The 19168-nt window shown below is 39.6% G+C and overlaps 1 protein-coding gene across 1 annotated transcript; it reads left to right on the forward strand.

Moving 5' to 3' along the window:
- Positions 1 to 262: 262 nt before the first annotated feature.
- Positions 263 to 18877, forward strand: ASRGL1 (asparaginase like 1). The gene is made up of 6 exons (XM_009074816.1): positions 263 to 533; positions 4517 to 4659; positions 9555 to 9709; positions 13766 to 13884; positions 15781 to 15891; positions 18534 to 18877. The coding sequence occupies exons 1-6, from the start codon at positions 347 to 349 to the stop codon at positions 18767 to 18769; spliced, it is 951 nt and encodes a 316-aa protein (XP_009073064.1). The 5' UTR covers positions 263 to 346; the 3' UTR covers positions 18770 to 18877.
- The last annotated feature ends 291 nt before the right edge of the window (positions 18878 to 19168 follow it).

A 19168-nucleotide genomic window follows, 5' to 3' on the forward strand; every position in this document is an offset into this window, starting at 1 on the left:
CTTGTTCCTGGCTAATGTATTATCACACAGGGTGCAAACTGAAACACAAGAGTAGCTTAGGCTGGAAGGAGCCTTATGTGCCACCTGGCCCAGCCCCTTGCCCAAAGCAGGGCTGGCCTTGAAGTTGGACAAAGTTACCCATGGCCTAGCCCAGACCTGAACCAGGAGATCTTTCATGTGACTCCTTGGCTTCTTGCAAGCTGAAATAATTGCAATCAAACCACCCCCATCTGTTAACAAACGTGCAGTCTCTCCCTGTGTAGGAAGCAGCACGTGCTAAAGAGAACTCTTTCCAAAGCAAGTGGCCAGTGTTGCACAGCAGAAAGCCTTGGGAGGAACTTCCAGGATGAAGCCTGTCATCGTGGTGCATGGTGGAGCTGGCAGGATCTTCAAGGAACGGGAAGAGGGGTGTCGTGCTGGTGTTGTCAGAGCTGCTTTGCAAGGCTATGGTGTCCTGAAACAGGGAGGCAGTGCCCTGGATGCAGTTGAGGAGGCAGTACGGTCGATGGAAGATGATCCTCATTTTAATGCAGGTAATTTCTCAAGAATTAAGTGGGCTTAGATTCATCTTGTGTTTCAAGTGTTTTGCCCCGATGCTTCTGAAAATGCTGGCTTGCATTATTATTATTATTATTGCTGCATTATTATTGAATTATGCTCACTGCAGTGGAGTAAATACTAGTATCACAAAATAGTTGATTTCTCTGTGTAATAAAATGGCATGGTAGGTAGTGTAGTTGGGAATGAGTACACTTAGGAAGATGAGTTACTCTTTGCTCATTCTTCAGTTTTATGTATCTGTCACTTCATTCATGTAGTGCCATTTTACTTTTCTGAGGATCTTCTCCTGTTACTGTGCTGTGTATATTCAGTTTTAAGACATGGACTCTCCATATTATGGAGTATGTGTTTTGTTAACATTCATGATTAAGACACTTAAGATATAGCTTGCAGCGTTGTTAAACCTTAACACTTGAACTTTACTTGTTGCCAGAGGAATACTGTTCTTGGGGATTTTGGGTGGTTTTCTCTTAATTAATGCTTGAAATTAGTGCTTTTGTAGATAATATTACAGAAGTAACACAGTGATGATATATGAGTCATGAATCCATATATTAAGGGTTCATAACTGGATTTCCTAATGATTAATGTAAATTAATGTTAGTAGTCAAATATTTTTCTCCTCTTTATATGACCTCGAATTTAGTATTTTGATGAATTTCAGCAAAAATATTCTCCACTCCTACCAAGGTGTGTCAGGAATGAACACAGAAGCAAAGATGTGTAAGTGCTCAGTGTTTTAGATAACATAGCTATTAGTTACGTGCACACTTAATGTGCAGGAGTTCATTTGTTCCTTCTGACCTTGCAACTGAGAGCAAGGGAGAGCTTTTATTTCATATGAAACTTTCAGTGTTCGACTTGGGTCGAACATTTTGATTTTTAGAGCATCCAAGCTGAAATCATGCAATGGGCTTACAGGTGTGGTGGGTACTATTATGTAGTTAGCATCAGGGTGGCATTTTGTCATTTCACTTTTACTTAACTGGGCTTGAACCTTAAGCCCTTGTTCAGGTTTGACTGTGCTGATCGAAGTGGCAGGTAGTCTGGTAATCACTTACAGATACATCTAATTGTGTTAACACTCATTAGGTACATCTGCTCCCAGTAGCTGGCAAGAATGAGCTGAAAGCTGGGTAAAGAGGACCCTGATTGTAGTGGCTGTTTAAAACTTACTGTGTGTTATTTATCTTTGTAAAAGAAAAAAATCGGTTTTACTGTAATATTTGCTAGGAAAACACAGACATTGCTAAGAGACAACAATAAAGATTGGGTAGAATGGGCATAAAGATCAAGTTGTGTCCTTGTTTGAATGACAAGCTGTAGCCATGCTGTGTAGTTTATCTTCATGTAGGCTTGGTGGAAGGGCTCAGAGGCTATACTGGTTTAGAAAATTGCCATTTAGTGACTTGTGCAGCATAATGAAGTCATTAAAGTCTGCTTGTGATGAGGAAGTGGCCTTGGTTACATTTCCTTCATGTGATATCTTTGGCTATCAGTATTAGCCAGCTTTCTGTGAATACTCCAGATATAAGAACTGGCACTGTAGCAATCCTTGCACATTCTTTCCTCCACAGCCTTTGCAGAACAGAGGACAGATCTGTCTATCTGTAGACAGAGGCAAGTGGAGTACTCCTCTCAGTACCCCAGCTGTCATTTGGCTAATGTCAGGTTCTTCCCCTAGAGGGTGTTCGGGCACTGGAACAGCTCTCCAGGGAAGAGGTCACAGCACCAAGCCTGGCAGAGTTCAAGAAGCATTTGGACAGTGCTCTCAGTCACATGGTGTGATTCTCAGGGATGTCTTGTGCAGGGCCAGGAGTTGGACTCGATGATCCTCTTGTGTTGTGTCCCTTTCCAAATATTCTGTGATTCTGTAATGTCAGATATGTTTGTTATTTGTGTCCCCTTAGATTCTCTGACCTCTGTTCTCTCTGCTCTTTTTCCAGCCCTTTGCTTAACAAGTGAGCCAAACTTTTTATTTTCAGCACTGTTGCCAATGGCTACCATGGCCTCAGAGGCAGGTAGTCCAATCCCATTGCATTGGAAGGTAGGTGGAAAGGCAGTCTGCAACCACAGAAGGAAGGATTCATCCTACCTGAGATACCTGAAGTTCAGTATCTTGCTTTGCCGTGGTGTACAGACTTTCACAGTGGTCAGTGGAATGAGGAAAGGTGGCTGTACAGCTCTCTGAGCTGTAGGAGTTGTGGCTGCCCCGTCCCTGAAGGTGTTCAAGGCCAGGTTGCTTGGGGCCTGAGCAGCCTGATCTAGTGGGTGGCATCCCTGCCCATGGCAGGAGGTTGGAACTGGCTGTTCTCTAAGGTCCCTTCCAACCCAAGCAAATCTATAATTCTATGGCAAGTAGAGAGCACCTGTCTCTCTTCATCAGCTGTAAAAGGAGGATTTTGTAGCAAGGTGCCTTTGATTACAGAAACTGTCTGCAACTGTTCTATGCTCAGGGAACTTTAGGAAATTGTAAAGTGCCTCCCATGAGAGGTGTCCAGTAGACAACACAATACTATTGATACAGGGTCCTGGCAGTTTCCCCTGGAACCCTAGTTATAGTCACTGATACCTGAGAAGGGGGTACTTCCCCTGGAACCCTAGTTCTAGTCACTGATACCTGAGAAGGGGGTACCCTATTCTAGATGAAATGTTATGATCATGGGCTAGAAAGCCTACCTTGTCAAAGGAAGTTAAGAGAGTGTGGCAGGGTTTAGCTAAGAAAACAAAGCCTACTTATTCCTTACACCAGCATAAAGGAAAAGCTGGAAGAATGATGTTAACATGGGTAGCACAAGGCAATTAACCTGTAAGCTCTTTATAGATCAGTGTAGTCTACAAATTAACACATTGTGTTGTGCACACATGCAGAACTGCACTCTGGAATATCTTATGCAGTCAGAGACAGGCAAAAAATAACTTCTGGGAGGTGTGTCTGTATGTGGCAGGGGGAGTTTTGGAGATTACAGGAGGAGGATTACAGGATTTTGTTTCCTCTTGTTACAGGGGATTTAGCTCCATATATTCAGGTTTGCAGTACATTGGTATAGAAGTCTTATGTCAGCTGTTAACAGTGTTTTCTGACCAGCTTTATCTATGTACAATGTTCAGGTATTTCTACCTGAGCTGCTGTGTAAGTCTGCCATGTTTTGGTTTGGTTTTTTACTTATTTTGAGCTTTAGTTTTCACCATCCTTATTAGCAAGGCTTGTGCACTCGATGACTTACAACCTATTATTCCCCTGTGATACAATTACTGGCATTATTTAAAAAAAAATCCACGCTATTTGCATTGTCTCATTTTGTATCTCATTAATTTTCAATTAGCTTAGCGATAGCACCGATAATTATAGAAGAAAATAACTATGTGACATTTTATTACTTAATTTATATTTTTAATTCCTTTATCTACTGGTAGTGAAGAACTTGTTCTTCCAAGCTTTTGCTACAGTAGTGAGTGGACGCTTTTATTCTGCTCCATTAATTCTGGCAGTTTCTTGGAATGTTGTGTGACGTTAATCTGTTGATAGGATCGAACACTATACTATTTCTTTTGGTTATGCTGTATCCTCCTGTGGAAGAACTGTGAAGGTAAAATAGTTTTGTGCACTTAACGTGATCTGGGGAATAAAGAATTCTGTTCATGGTTGTAGTTTTAACTTTCACACCAAGTGTATTATTTGAGCTGGAGGTGTGATTTTCGTCTTATAAAAAATAAAACTGACTTTTAAAGTAGGTGTTGGACTCTGTGAGACTTCTGCTAATGGTTGGATTTTGTGGTTATACTCAGCAGTGTTTCTGCTGTTTTGTTTGTGTTTGGGAGATGCTTGCAGTAAGTCAGCAAAGTGGGAAAGAGAAAGGTTGCTTGATGAGAGCTAATAATTGAATCACCTGGTGGTTAGCTCTTAATGACTTTCTTCTTTTTCTCTTTCTCCCTACTTTTTTTTGGTCTTTAGGCTGTGGATCTGTTCTAAATGAAAAAGGTGAAGTAGAAATGGATGCCATTATCATGGATGGAAAAAATTTAGACTCTGGAGCAGTATCTGCAGTTAAATGCATAGCAAACCCAATAAAACTTGCTCGACTTGTGATGGAAAAGGTATGTTGATTATGTCCTGGAGGATGAAGCATTAGAACTTCATCCACTATATTGATGCACCTCAATGATGATGTTTGTGTAGTGTTTTAAAGCAGGAGAAAAGGAAGAAATGGATAGAAGTGTTTGGAAACTATGGTCATGACCATGAAGCACTTTTATTTAAGGGTTTTTTGAGTGAGATTTATAAAAATAAGGAAATAAAAGTTCTGCTGTGCATTTGCAAGCTCAAGGAGAAACTGACCTATACATGTCAGTCTCCTGTAGTTCCACCGCAGGTGTTCAAGATTCCTTTTTGTTTCCTTTGTTTTTTTGAAGAGCTTTTATGCTGTCACTGAATCTTCTGCTTGATCTCTCAAGATTAAAGTTAGATAATACACTGCTCACTTTGCAATGATAAGGAACTGAATTAAATGACCCAATTACATATTTGGCTCTGTAATGCACTCTTAGGTTGTTCTAGGTAGCCTTTTCCATCGTGACCTGATCAGATGATAACTGTAGTGTGAAGTCATAGTCTTCCAGCTGTAGAACATAACATTAGCTCTATATGGTGGTGACACATTTTCTGAGAGAATCAAATTTGCAGAAAAATTATTACTTGACCTTCTACATAAGATAATCCCACCTTGCCCCACTAAGAAGTCGCAGCAGACTTCTCTTAGTTTTCAGAAATGGTGCAACTGGTGTCGGGGTAGAGTAGGTGATTTGTGTGGTGTCTGCATCTGGTTTACTATTACTAGGCTGTGACAGTGATCAAAAAGTTTGTCTTGTCTTTGGAGTTTACATTTTCCATCCTGCTAGTGCAGCTGCCCCATTGTAGAAAAGGGTTCATAATTGCAGAAACACTAATTAACAAAGGAGGTTTATGTTTTTATAACCTTTCTAAGTGACTTTTGAGGAAACGACTTCTTCTGGTGATCTGTAAAGATTATTGAAATTTAATTTGTCTTCAATGGCCCCCAAAGCAGATAGGATATTTTGGTGTCTTTAATTGGAGGATAGTTCTGCTTTTAAAATCAGAAATTTCCCTAAAATATTTAATCTAGATACTTCAGTGAAATGTATATCTACTAGAAAACAGTGTTAAAACTTGGGATGAATAAGCTTTGCTTCTTCATAGGATTTTATTTTGTCATTTAGCTAGAACAATAAATAAGTATAGGTGGTAGACAGCTTCAAACGACCAAATTTAAGTTTGAGAATGTAAGTGAAAGGTTGGGGGAGAGATGTCTCTAGCATGTTGAGGTGAATGTTATATTTTATTTTATTCTGTAGAGAACTTCTTTTAGTGCTCATTGTTCATTTCATATGCCAGAATATGGTTTAGAGGTTACAGCAGAGTGACAGGTTGGACTTGGTGATCTTAGAGGTCTCTTCCAGCCTTGATGATTCTGATTCTAAGCACTGATTTATTTTCTCTGTTGTCTTGCCCATAACAAAATCTCATTTAAATCAACAAAAATAAAATGAAAACAATTGTGTTGGATTTTGAGAATATAACTTTCCAAAGTGTGTTTTAAAAATCAAACAAAGCAAAACACAAAACCCCAAAAGCACTGTCCTTTGTCTTGTCTCTTACAAGGCCTTTCTTGTCATTGTGTATTGCTTTTGGTGTTCAGAAGTACTGAGGCTAAATTTGAAACTAAATCATTAAATTCTACAGTACAGGACCAAGTATAATGATGTAGCCCTAAAACCATGTCGTTTTGTGGTCAAGGTATTGCTCTCTGCCCACATGCAAAACAAAATAAGTCTGTGTAGATGATCAATTTCAAATGTAAATGTTTGCCTAAATTGCTTAATATATCTTGAGATGAGTTTCTGCTGCTTCTCCTTCAGGTTTATAAATGAGACCACCAACTGATGTTGCTCTTCTGTTCATCTTGGACAGGAATTTTGGGACACCAATCCAAGCTATTTCATAGTACATTTCAGGTTGTGTTTTGGTTCACTGTCCATAATTTAAGACAGTTTTAACTCTGTGACCCACAGGTAATGAGACTGTAGTTTTCCTGGGCTCTTAAGCATATTAGTATGCTTACTTTCCAGTGGTTTTGAGCAACCTCAATGCCATAAGGAATTTTGAAACCCGCAGCTCCCAAAAACAAACCAACCAACCAAAACCACCTTCCCTGTCTGCTTGTAACTGTATTTCCATCCTATCATGGAACAGTATGGGCTCCATCTGGTGGCCAGAGTAGCTCCTCTAGGTTGTTGCACACATTTATCCCTCTGTGCTGTCACTTTCTCACTGGGCTCAAACTTGTCCAAATTCTTGGAGCAGAACAAAGGAGGGCACCAGAATAATTTCCATTCATTATTTACTCTGCTGTTGATCAGGGAAGTTTCTAGAGTTGGAGGACTTTTAGTACATCACCTAATGCAACAAATTACTGAGAAAGTAGTTAGATTTCTGTTGAATTATTCCTGTTCGTAGTGAACATAAATAGAATGGTACATTGAAATGTAACATGGGGCATATAACCCCTGTCAGGTCCAACAGTTCCTTAGCTGAGCTTTTCATGGACATTAGAGCACTGACTCACTGGTATATGTGAACTGTGTATGTTTTCCCCTACCATATCATCCAGCACTTTACATTAGACAAAGGAGAATTTAGCTTAGACTTCTCAAGGCAAAGGGCTAAACTAAACTTGCCAAAATTTGTTGCTTGTAAGATCTCTTGAGCCCTTTTTCTTGGTCCTCTTGGATTACTTTTTATAAATGTCTCCCAGAAAAATTAGGCACCTTAAGTTAGCAAATATATTCATGAAACTCTGGAAGGATGAGACAGAAAAATGTCCTTTTGTGTTGTTTGCCAATGTTCTACCAGCTGTTTTGATTGAGGAGATCTATGGTAAAGAATAACAAGTAAAATTCACCTTAAGAGAACTTCTTTTCAGTGAGGACTGAAAAGGAAAAATCAACCTACAAAACTTTATCATAGAAGCTTATTCCTCCATCTGCAAGTATTTCTTGTTTGTGCAGCTGAGGAAGGTGGGTGAGCTATCCAAATACGCATGTGGGAGGGAGCCCTTTGAAAAAGGTTTTAGAAATAGCTTCCATTTTCTACAATAAATCTTTATTTTAAAAAAACCCAAACATATTTAAAGGATGATAATTGCTGAAGAAAGCAGGTGCTGGAGGACACGGCCTCCTGATAAAAACAAAGACAATTTCAATACATCTCCTAAAAATACCCCAAACAAACCAAGCAAACAAACCCCACGCCCACAAATAAAAGCCAAACCCAGTGTGAGTATTGGATTGTGTGTTTCTGGTGAGTCCGTGGCAGAGGGGGGCAGTGTTGCACAAAGAAGTTGGCTTTCAAGTTGAAGAGCACTACTCACCAGCTCTGTTAGAAATGAGTAGTAGGTCTTACGTTGTCTGGTAACATCACTCGGTATGTGAGCCTGATGTCCACTCTTGCACATATGCAGAGGACTTCTTCCTTGTCACCCTTAGTCTTGTTCCCTAAAGCAACACTCTTGAATTGAGCACTTAATTTCTCAATTAAAAGGTATTAAATTGTCAAAAATGTTAGATGTCAGAACTGCAACATGAGGAATGTGACTAAAGCATAGTCACGTTTCCCACCTCTGGAACTGTGTGAAGGGGTTAGTGCAGGGGCTGTGTCAGGCTGAAGTAGAGATCAGTGTCGTGATTTGGGAAGAGGTTCATCTGGAATCCTGTAAAACGATGCAGTGCTATGGGTTGGTCATGGTAGGGATCACTTGTCATTGCTTCAGAAATCAACAGAAGTTGATGGTCTGCAATATCTTAAAAATCTGAAGCTTTGAGACTGTAAACATCCTGCAGAACATAGCATGACACACAAATACCCAACCTCTGCCATCCTTGCTGCTGGCTGTGAGCTGGGTATGTGCCACCTTGGTGCTCTGCAGACCTGCTGCTTCCAGCATCATGTGGTTCTGCTTTTTGGACCTCAGTTGGTACCTGTGTGCTGTGCTGCTGCATGGATGTTCAAGCTTGCTTGAGGTTAGGTGCTGTGCTCTGAAATTATTCCATCCTGTGTAGTCAGACCACTGCTCCTCTAAAACCTTCCCAGGCTCTGATGGGTGATTAAAGCTGTGTAGTTGTTCCCGAAGTTGATGCTTATTTTTTTGACACAGATATTTAAAAAAATAAATTTTACAAAATCAGATTTTAGAGCTGCTACTAAAGTATAAGGATTAATTAAGCAAATTTATCTGGCAAGTTTCTCTAAAACATGAATTATCCAAGCTGTACAGACTTTGAAGCATGGAATTAACTCAGATTGTTGTATTAAAATCTGGTTGAAGTGCTTTGCTAAATAATGGAATCAAAATAGAACTTCTGCAGATATTGTTAGAAGAGAGCAAACGTTTTTTGGTCAAACCCCTTAGAACTTTTTTGTTATTAAATTTGAAATTCTGAGTCTATAAGAATAGCAACTAGTTGAAGGAAATACTTAAAATTGTTCAGCTGATGTTAAGAAACACTTCAGTGTATGATATTTACATCTGTTGGTTATTACTAGGTGTAATGCCTTCAGGCAGAACAGGAACTTATTTACCAGTCTTTCCTTCTGAGTAAAATCCTTCTAGGTCTTTTAGTTCACTGAACAAAACAGTTAGTTATGTAGCAATTTGGAGACTGACTGGAAACAGTATAAAGAAGTTGCCTACAAATTAGCAAAAGAACAAATTTACCGATTTTTCTTTTCATTACAGTAATTGTTAAACAGATAAATGCAATTCTTTTCTACTAATAATGAAAGTTTGTGTTTTGGAGAGCTAGTGGGAGGGGATATGGACATAGAAATCCAGAAATTTTAAAAATTAAATTTGGAATTTTCATTGTGTGGATGCCTCTAAAAGTAAAGAATAAAAATTAAACTGAATCTTCTGCAGACGAAGCACATGCTGCTGACTGACCATGGTGCACAGCTGTTTGCTCGGGCCATGGGTATTCCTGAGATTCCAGGGGAAAAACTCATAACCGAGAGATCCCGGGAAAGATGGAAAAAGAACCTTGAGCCAGATTCCAACCCTGAAGAGTTTCAGAAGTAGGTAAAACATTTTCTTTCTTTTTAAATTCAAGTAATTTAATTTGTGCTATCTGGTTACAAAAATACCCAAACTAATAAACCCAATCCCAAAAACCCCCAAACAAACAAACCAAACAAGAAAACAAACAAACAAACCGAAGCCCCTTGAAGGTCTGTTTTCCAAATGTTACATGGTTTGTCTTTAAACTGGATTGGGTCGTTAACATTAGACTTTGGCCAGTAACTCCTTCTGAGTGCTGATTGTGGCTGTTGGTTATGAAAAGGAATGAAAAACGTGGCCAAGAAGCTCAGTGGTGTGTGTGAAGAATCATAGAACTATCAAGGTCAGAGGAGACCTCTAAGGTCAGCAAGTCCAACCATTAGCCTCACACTCTGCTGGAACCCCTAAACCATATCCTCCAGCACCAGACACAAACGCCTCTTAAACACTTCCAGGGATGCTGACTCCACCACCTCCCTGGGCAATCTATTCCAGTGCTTGAACACCCTAAGAGCGAAAAGATTTTTCCCAACATTTAATCTCAGTCTCCCCTGTCTCAGTTTATGGCCATTCCCTCTAGAGAGATTCTACTGGATGGTGTTGCCCAACAGCAAAGTGGATGTCACTTGACAGATAAGCCAGTCTCATGTAAAGTAGAGAGGAAGGTGAGCTGGACAGTAAAGGAATGAAAAACATCAGGTGTCAAAAATGGTTTTTATGCCTGTGGGGTAGGCGTAAATACTAAATTGTTTTGAGCTTCCATTTGTACGTCAGTGGCTGTAGCATAGAAAAGCACTGTATTACATTACATAAATGCTGCATTACATGCTGTTCATCTGTTTTGTGAAATAGCAGTAATGAGAGAAGCAGAGCTGAATTTGTAGATCAAAAGGAGGAAAATTCTTCTGTGGGCACGTTAATTAAAGCCCATGAAATGAGGCTATAAACTACAAGCTATATGTTACTTTCAGTACATTTCTAGAAGGAAAAACAAATTAATGAGGTAAATGTAAACATGGTCTTTTAAAATGAAGTGAAGTTGATCATAAGGTCTCAGTCATAGCTCATCTTGTATCCAACAGAAATTTTCCTTTGATCAGTGGGCTATCCAAGGACTGTGTGGTATAATCATGCATTATGAAGAATTTTGAGGATGGTGTAGCCCCCACTGCCACTTGGTGTCCTGAATATATCAGTTGGAATGGCACGGGATCTGTCTTTGTTCTTCAGAACTGCTTCATTTTAGTTCTTTTTTTTTATAACACTGTTAGGCATCTGCACTTTCAGCATTGTCTTGTTCTGGAACATCTGAGAATAGAAAGCTTGTGTATTTCTGGAGGGCTCTGGACTTTTTCCTGTCTTGGCCCCTGTTCTTTTTCTGACAACCAGTGCCCAAATCATCAGCACAAATTCACAAAGTTGAAAACAGGTCTTTTTTCATACAAGCCCATTGCTTCCTGTATCACAGGCAGAATGTTGTTTCTCCCTGGTATGTCCACAGCGATTACGCAGAAACTTGTCTGAGGTGAAGTAGTATTAGTCAGAGGCAACACAAAACCAGATCATACTGGGAATTTGAAGGTTGGTGTGTACTTTACTTCCAGCCTCTAGTCCTCACAGTGTTGGAAACCTTGGGGTTTCATAGACTTTCCAGGCAATGTCTGGTGTCTCCATAAGAGATACCTTTCTGTCTACTGGTTAGGAGCCTGCATTCATTAACACGAAAAGCTTAGGATTCCATTGCATGCACAACATTCCATCTTGCACAGCTTTTTCTCCTGAGAACAAGGTGTGGTTTGATTTATCTGCAGTCTCTCACTCCAAAGATTCTGGCCATACCTTTGTTAAGAATTGCTGGAGCTTGGCAGAGAACCCCACAAAAAAGGGAGCTGACTCTGTCTGTGAGGTAGTAAGTGGGCTCTTAGCCCCTCTGTGAAGCACACTGCAAGAGGAACTTGTGGAGGTATTAATTAACAAGGACCCTGAGAGCAATCAACAGAAAAACTTACTGCTGATGCAGGGCTAAGAGATAAAATAGCAGGTACCTTATTAGTTGAATGGGGATAGAAAAAGTACATGTCACTTCGTGGGTACTGGATAATGAAAGATTTAGACAAAAGGGAATGAACAAATCCAACTAATACATTCTGTATCACAATATATAAAAATAATTCTTGATAGAGGAGAATCATTGTTACTAATGCATCCTCTGGTATCCCACAGGTACTTGTTGAGGTTTTTCCTACAATAGACAGATGGTTGTAATATGATATCTCTATTTAGGCAGTTTTGCATGCCCTGGTAATGTTTTGGAGTTAACTAGCCATGCAAAAAAATCGTTTGTATCTGCTTTTGTTCTGAAGATGAACAAAGAAAAGGTTACACTGAAATGATAAAAAAATTTAAAGGGACAGTAAGAAATAAAGTATAATTTTCTATTTGCTCCACTGCAGATAAGAAGTGTTGGACACATTCACTTAGTTATTTGTTGTCAGTTGTGCTCTCATACCAAAACACATTGCTGCTGCCAGTGTGATCTGTGTGCTTTTGTTCTCACAGTTGCTTAAGGTAAATACCCAGGAAAATGTACATCTGGATGCACCTTTCTTAATTTCTCAGGAGGATCTAACTTTAGTTGGTTGGAGGGTGCCACATGCAAGGGAGTCCTGAATTTACTAATGTTCTTTGCAGCAAATGATTTGTGACAGATGGATGGGTGGGAAGCCCATCTGCACCATCATAGCAGTTTGAGAGGGAGGTCCGTCTCCACATAAATGTCAGAGCCGTTGGTAAGGCCTGTGATTCATCAGTCAACTTTGAATTGCTGTGAATGAAGTGTAGGGACTGACAGTATGATATTTTACATAAGCAGGAGGGAACAGGAAGTTGGTTCTCTGAGAAACTGTCTGTGGGTTTCATGGTACATAAAGACTTTGACTTAATTAGCTCAGATTTTGTGGAGCTATAGAGAAACCCTCACCAGTGCCCAGGCAACTTCTAAGGGTATTCCAGCTCCAGTTGCCTGTTGGGTAGTTCCTTGAAGGACTCTTACAAATTCTTTTCCTGTGTGGAAGGATTCAGATTCTTTTTTTATGGTCTACTTCTCCTAGCCAGATATTGATCTGTGTTCCTACGTGAATTGCTAAGATTGGAATATGTGGATATTTAAACTCAGTCATGTCTTGCTTCTCAGCGCAGCAACTGTTCTAGTAAGTTACAACAGGCTCTTTTTCTCTAACACAAATACACATGTATATTTTGAGCAGCTTATTATATGTGTCTTTTCTGTGCTGAAGAGATAAAGCAATAGTTGAGTCTTCTGCTTTCTTCAGTGCATGAAGATTTTTAAACCCCTGTGCAGTTTCAGCAGATTCTAGTGGGCCAAGTGATTTAAACCTCAAGATTGCACAGCTTCAGAGTGCAGAGGTGAAAATATGTATTAATGATGCATTGTGAGAATACTAGTTGAAAGGCACATAAATAACCTTTTTTTTTCCCCTTTGTAGCATTCAAACATTAAGGGGAGTAAGGAAAAGGAAAGAGGAGGAACAGGAAGGAAATGATTCAGTGCATGCATAACATTACTGTCCTTCTCTGTATTCACTCATTTGCGTGCATTGTCATTAATAATTCCGGTTAACCTCCTGTTGAGACACTGGAGCCAATTGTTGCATCTTTGAGTTGCCATTTAGGGGAAAGTTGTGTCTCAGTTTGTGTGTCAGCCAAGAAACTACTCCAGAACTCTGATGGCTAGAAGTATTTCTGCCCTTTGTGCTTTTGTCTCGCAGGTTTTTTCCCTCCCCAAGTCGAAGTTTCCATGCTATGAAGGTAAACAAGTCATGGAGGGAGATTAAAAAAAATGAGTGTTTTCCACTCTGTTGAATATAAAGCTGTGACAATAATTGCATATTGCTTATTTTTGTAATGAGAAGCACAGTAAAAAAAATAGCTTTATGATGAGCAGCAATTCTTTTGTAGTAATCTCTTTTAAACCTACATGGGAAACAAATGCAACATGCTTTGGCAGGTATGCTTTAATTCTATCTAATTTTGTGAACTGTTTTTCTTGGCAGAGACCTTGGAACAGTCGGTGCTGTTGCTATAGACAGTGAAGGCAATGTAGCTTGTGCAACATCCACTGGAGGACTCTCTAATAAACTGATTGGCCGTGTTGGTGACACAGCATGCATAGGTATGGGGTGTGGGATCTTGCCTTTCACCTTCTGGAGGCATCTCATTTAAAGAAAGGGGAATAAAAGGAAAAAAAGTTACACATTCTCCTTTTCATTAGTGAAACGAAGCATAAATAGTAGTACATCTGAAATGGAGGCCTAACATTCAAATGTATCAAAGCTCAAGCTCCTTATAGAATGGAGATTGCAAGAAAGGATTGGGAGTAGAGGTGTAGTGCTGTCATTATTATCATCATCCAACACTTTTCTGTCTGGAAAATGGGGATGGGAATTTCTCTTTTTCTGTCTTTTCTTGAATGCTCTCTTTTTTTTCTGTTTCCTTTCTGTTCATTCTGATAGAGCTCTCCTTTTGTACATCTGCGCTTACAGCTAAGTCAAAAAATGTGGCCTGCTCCATATTAAGATGTTGTTTTCTTCATACTTAAGGAGGTAGATGTAATTGCAGTTACTATTTGTTATATCAGTGAGTGAGAATTATTCAGCGACTGGCAACTTTGAGTAAATTCCTGTTCTTAGAGAGCCCTGATAAGAATGCCTCAGAACCTAAAAGATGTGGTGTGGAATAAAGGAAGTATTTTAAGAGATCTCTTATCCAAGTATAAAGAGACACTTGAAATCCTTTACACAGACTTCTTCCTCTCCTGGGACAGACTTGCCATTTGATTGCTTCAGGGTTCTACTGTGCAGCTAGGATTTGGAAAATAATTATTTTTAGTAAAACACATTCCAAACTCCAACAGTAGTGCTGTTGGCAGTATATGATTATTATAAAACTAATACTCTCTTTCTTTTGCACACAAAGTAGCTAATATTTTGGTACCCTCTGCATTTTGATTGTGATTTTGAGCTTCATTTCTGGCTGCAGAATCTCTGACTGCAAATACCCTTCTCTTAGGTAGATCGTGTTCAGGGCTCCTGTAGTCTGGGACATGGTCTGTGAAGGACAAGGGAACTGGGCCCTGTTGAGCATATTGCTTGTAACTATCACTAGACACCTGCAGGATTGGATACAGAAATGCTCTCTGTCCTTTAAACATCAGAAGCTTTGGCAAGGGGCTTTGACAGACTGATTGGGGCAGGGTTTTCCCACGTGTAAATCAGGGTACATCTAACCAAGGAAGTACAGAAGGGAAGAATCTTTCATTGCTCTCCTGTGGCCTCTTTCCTCTCCCCCAGTACCTTGTTTATAATGCTGTGGTATGTTTCTTCCTAGCTCCTGGGACATATTTTTCTTAGGAGATGTGCTAGAAATAAGGGTATTGAGCAAGCAGAAGCTTGGTGGAGAACAGGGTGTGGAATGTGCCAGCAAAACAAGGATGGGAGTTAAAAAAAAAAGAGAGGGAAGGGGAGTTCAACAGAAGAAACTCTCTGCTTGTGGTGAGGATGTGCAAGATTCTTCAGGACTGCTTTGTGATGTAGAGCTTAGGCTGTTCATGTCTTATGTGCTTTTGCAGGTAAGTTCCCCTCAAAGTTTGGTCAGTTCAGCAATGTCCTCACAAGATCTTCCTTCATACCTTCTCAGCTGGTAATGTGTGACCTGGCATTCTGCATCTCCTCACTATCTTGCTGATCTTCAACACCCTCCCTTGCTGTTCTGGAAAATATTTTTGCCCATCCCTGTGGAGCATTTGCTTACTTCTGCTTCTTGTACCACAAGCAGATCACTGGTCTTCTAGCTCTCTCAGCCTGGCAACTGACTTGCTCCAGCTGTTGTTGATCTCTTTCATATATTTAACTTTTCAAACTGAGGCAGAAATGAGAAGGAAGCATTACTGACATTTTGCTCCTAGAAGAAGTGTTTGGTACTTACCTTAAACAATGCAGGATTTGTAAATTGTATTACAGAATACTACATAATATTGCCTTCTCTTTTTTTTTTTTTTTCCTCTGAAAAGGAAGTGGAGGCTATGCTGATAACCATTCTGGTGCCACTTCAACCACAGGACATGGGGAGAGCATTATGAAAGTGGTCTTAGCCCGACTGATCCTGTATCACATGGAGCAAGGTATATTCAAAGTCCCTGTAAGCTGAAATGATGAGGATAGGAAATGTTGCCTAATGCCAGGTTTTGGTTGATGCACTGTCACATAGAACAGTTGTCAGAAGAGTTGCTCCCAGGGGTATGCAGATGGGTCACCTCTCTTTAAAAACAAAACACTAAAGTATTAATAAAGCCAAAATAGCCTCAAGTGGACAGAATTATCTGTGTTGCTTGCTATCTAATCATGCTTTAGATCAATGTGCACTGAAAGACATTACTGTCTACTTTGCCTAACTGAAGTTCTCTTTAATGTTTTTTTCCCAATTCTAAACTAAAATTTTGTAAACAAGAAACAGAAAACAAGTAAGATATATTTAAGGGAGCAGTAGGGGAGGGCTAAGAGATAGATAATCACAGCTGAAATAAGAAAGTATAGGATGTTGCCTCTCTGATAAACCATAAAGATCTTTATTTTAACAACACTGATTATAGCAACAGAAATGCTTTTAAGACTTTTTAACCATGATTTCAATTTTCATTTTGTTTTGGAAAATGTACTAAACTGTCTGGGTGGGTATGTGGTAAACAGCTGACACAGTATGTCTTATGTGACTGTAACATAATCTGCCTGTGGGATGACCCTTTGGAGCTTTACCTTCATGAGTTAGTCTGTCATCTAAACCCTTGATTATATTACAGCCTTTAATATAGCCAGACAACATACTTGTATCTCATGCAGTTCAAGAATCATTAATATAGATATCCCCAGTATTTTTAGAAAGCTGGAGCTTTGGAGTAGTGCACTGTAACTTGCTTTGAGATCAACCAAACTTGAAATAGTTGGAAAACTTTCAATTTGCATTTTCATTGGAGAGGCAGTAAGTAGAGAGACAAGTAACAGCTGAGAATATTAGTGTTATGCTTTATAGAGCTGGTTGCATATAATGGGTGCATTTCTCTCAATCTCATGGCTTGTGTGACAGTTTCAGCATAAAATACAACCTACACATTATTTCCCAAAGCTCTGGCATGTTATGCTCTCCCTTTATTCTCTATATTATGTCCCTACCTATTCAGTTTGTGAATGGCCTTCCAAGCTCTATTTAGTCTAAACCATGTACAGCAGCTTCTCCTCTAGCTTGAATTTGACTGCATTGCAAAACCTATGCATTGATAGCAGCTGTCTGGCTTGTGATAAATGAGTGTGAAAGGCAAATGAGTCTGAAACTAAAAAGTTTATTGTAAAAAGAGAAAAAGAAAAAAGAATATGAACCCACATGTGTGCATGTTTAATTGGTTTGCACTTGTTCCCCCTGCCTGTGCTTGCTGTACCTTCATTCATCCTGCCCAGAAGTGTAACTCAGCTGCTGGGAAAATACGTCAGCAATAGAGTCCCCCTAGTCTCCCCCTCCCCCTGACATGGTTCTGTGAAGGCACTGAAAACAAACCCTCAAGTTATTATAACTTTTTGAGTCCTTGAACAGTCAACTGAAGTTGTATATTTAAGAACAACTATAGAGCTCTCGTAATTCTGTTCAGCTATACAGTAATTCACATACTAAATATCATCTTTCGGACGAATGCTGCAAAATGTACTTCCATATTTCAGGAGTGAATTGCTTTGCCAGTCTTAACAGCTGTTGGAATCTCTGTCTTATGGTGGCAGCTGTTGTCTTGGTGAAAAATCAAACAGTGAAATACTGACCCTTTGAAGCCAGTGCGACTGACTTGAATAGTCACAGTGTCACCCATACGTCAGAGAAAGGAGCTTTATCCTGTCAGTCACCAGCGCTGTGAATAATTCTGACTCCACTGGTTTTATTTGGTTTTAACTCAAAATTTGCAGGGAAGGCATGAAGGTCAGTTTTTGTTCTGCAGCCTAAGCTGCATAACATTACTGAGGGTATATATCTTAGAGCAATTAGGCCAAGCCAACTGCATTCCTGAATATCTATTTAAACTTGTAGTGAACTAGTACTTTCCAGCTATTACAGGTCTGTGTGTATGATGTACACATTGAATTTGATTTATTTAGAAAATATTCCTGTTAATATGAATCGAGTAATGAAAAGATAAAGTTGCCTTGCTGGTCCTTTGTCTGATGTTGAGTACATTGAAGCCTCATCTTGCCTGATGGTTTTGGAAGTTTCAGGAAGAGCAAGGCTGATGTCTGCTTTTGATAAATTATGACAATGTGAAGTACGTGCTTTGAGCTCTGTTGCAGCCAGTGGACTTGGAACACAGATGATGACTGAAATTTTTGATTGTTTTGATGTGGGGTTTTTCAAATAGTAAATGCTTTAGACCTAGCTCGTGACAAACCTTTGATGGAAATGGTGCAGACTGGCATTTTTCCCTTCAAATGACAGCATGAGAAATGTTTTGTCTTCAACGCAGAGTAGGTGAGTTAGTCTGTAGCAAACACTGGAACTGAATTACAGTCTGAAGCTGTTTAAATAAATACTTGCAGCAGCACCACACCATAGCAGCTATTAGCAACTGTCCAGAGCCTTCCTATAAATGGTTCCTTTGCTGCACAGGAAATTTCTTGCTGATGTAGTTGAAAGAGAAATTAGATTTTGACTGGCACCATGGGGAGGGGTGAAACTTGAAGGCAACTTTAATGTCAAGATAGAGAACATGAAGTGATCTCTTTTTCTTTCCAGGAATGTCACCAGAGATGGCTGCAGACACTGCATTAGACTACATGAAGACACGGGTTGGAGGTTTGGGGGGTGTCATTGTTGTCAACAAGGCAGGAGAGTGGGCAGCAAGGTTCTCCACCAAGCAAATGTCTTGGGCTACTGTAAAGGATGACAAGTTGCATTATGGGATTTATGCTGGGGAGAAGCATGTAAAATCTGTTGATGAAGCACTTGCATCTGAAAGTCAGGGATTCTAAGAATGAGGAAATGTTGACTGAGGAAGATTGAAGATCTTCAATTTTTGCTGAAGGACAGTGATACTTGATTTTGTTTTTCTGAAAGATCTGTACTCTTGATTGGTTCACAAGCCTGGCCACATTTACTGTCAAAATGAAATCTGGACATAATTCTTTAGTGGATGTGGATATATGTGTAGTCTTTTAATACCTTTGTGAAGTCAGGGGATCCTCCTTTTCCAGAGAAGAAAGAGAATGGTCAGTAGGATTCTTGGTTAACATGTGTCAATCCTACATTAAAGTTTCAGTATTAGAAGAACTCCTTTCCATGCCCATTCCCAGAAACTGCTGCCAGGATGATTTGAGAGATGAATACCTATTAATTTAAAGACTGAATTTTGAAAATCCAAGGCCTTTTGA

This window comes from Acanthisitta chloris, unplaced genomic scaffold, assembly GCF_000695815.1.
Source record: "Acanthisitta chloris isolate BGI_N310 unplaced genomic scaffold, ASM69581v1 scaffold9835, whole genome shotgun sequence".
Lineage (NCBI taxonomy): Eukaryota > Metazoa > Chordata > Aves > Passeriformes > Acanthisittidae > Acanthisitta > Acanthisitta chloris.

Coding starts and splice junctions, on each gene's coding strand:
- ASRGL1 (XM_009074816.1), top strand. CDS start 347: ATGAAGCCTGTCATCGTGGTGCATGGTGGAGCTGGCAGGATCTTCAAG. Junction 534..4,516: donor TGATCCTCATTTTAATGCAG/GTAATTTCTCAA, acceptor TTTGGTCTTTAG/GCTGTGGATCTGTTCTAAAT. Junction 4,660..9,554: donor CTCGACTTGTGATGGAAAAG/GTATGTTGATTA, acceptor AATCTTCTGCAG/ACGAAGCACATGCTGCTGAC.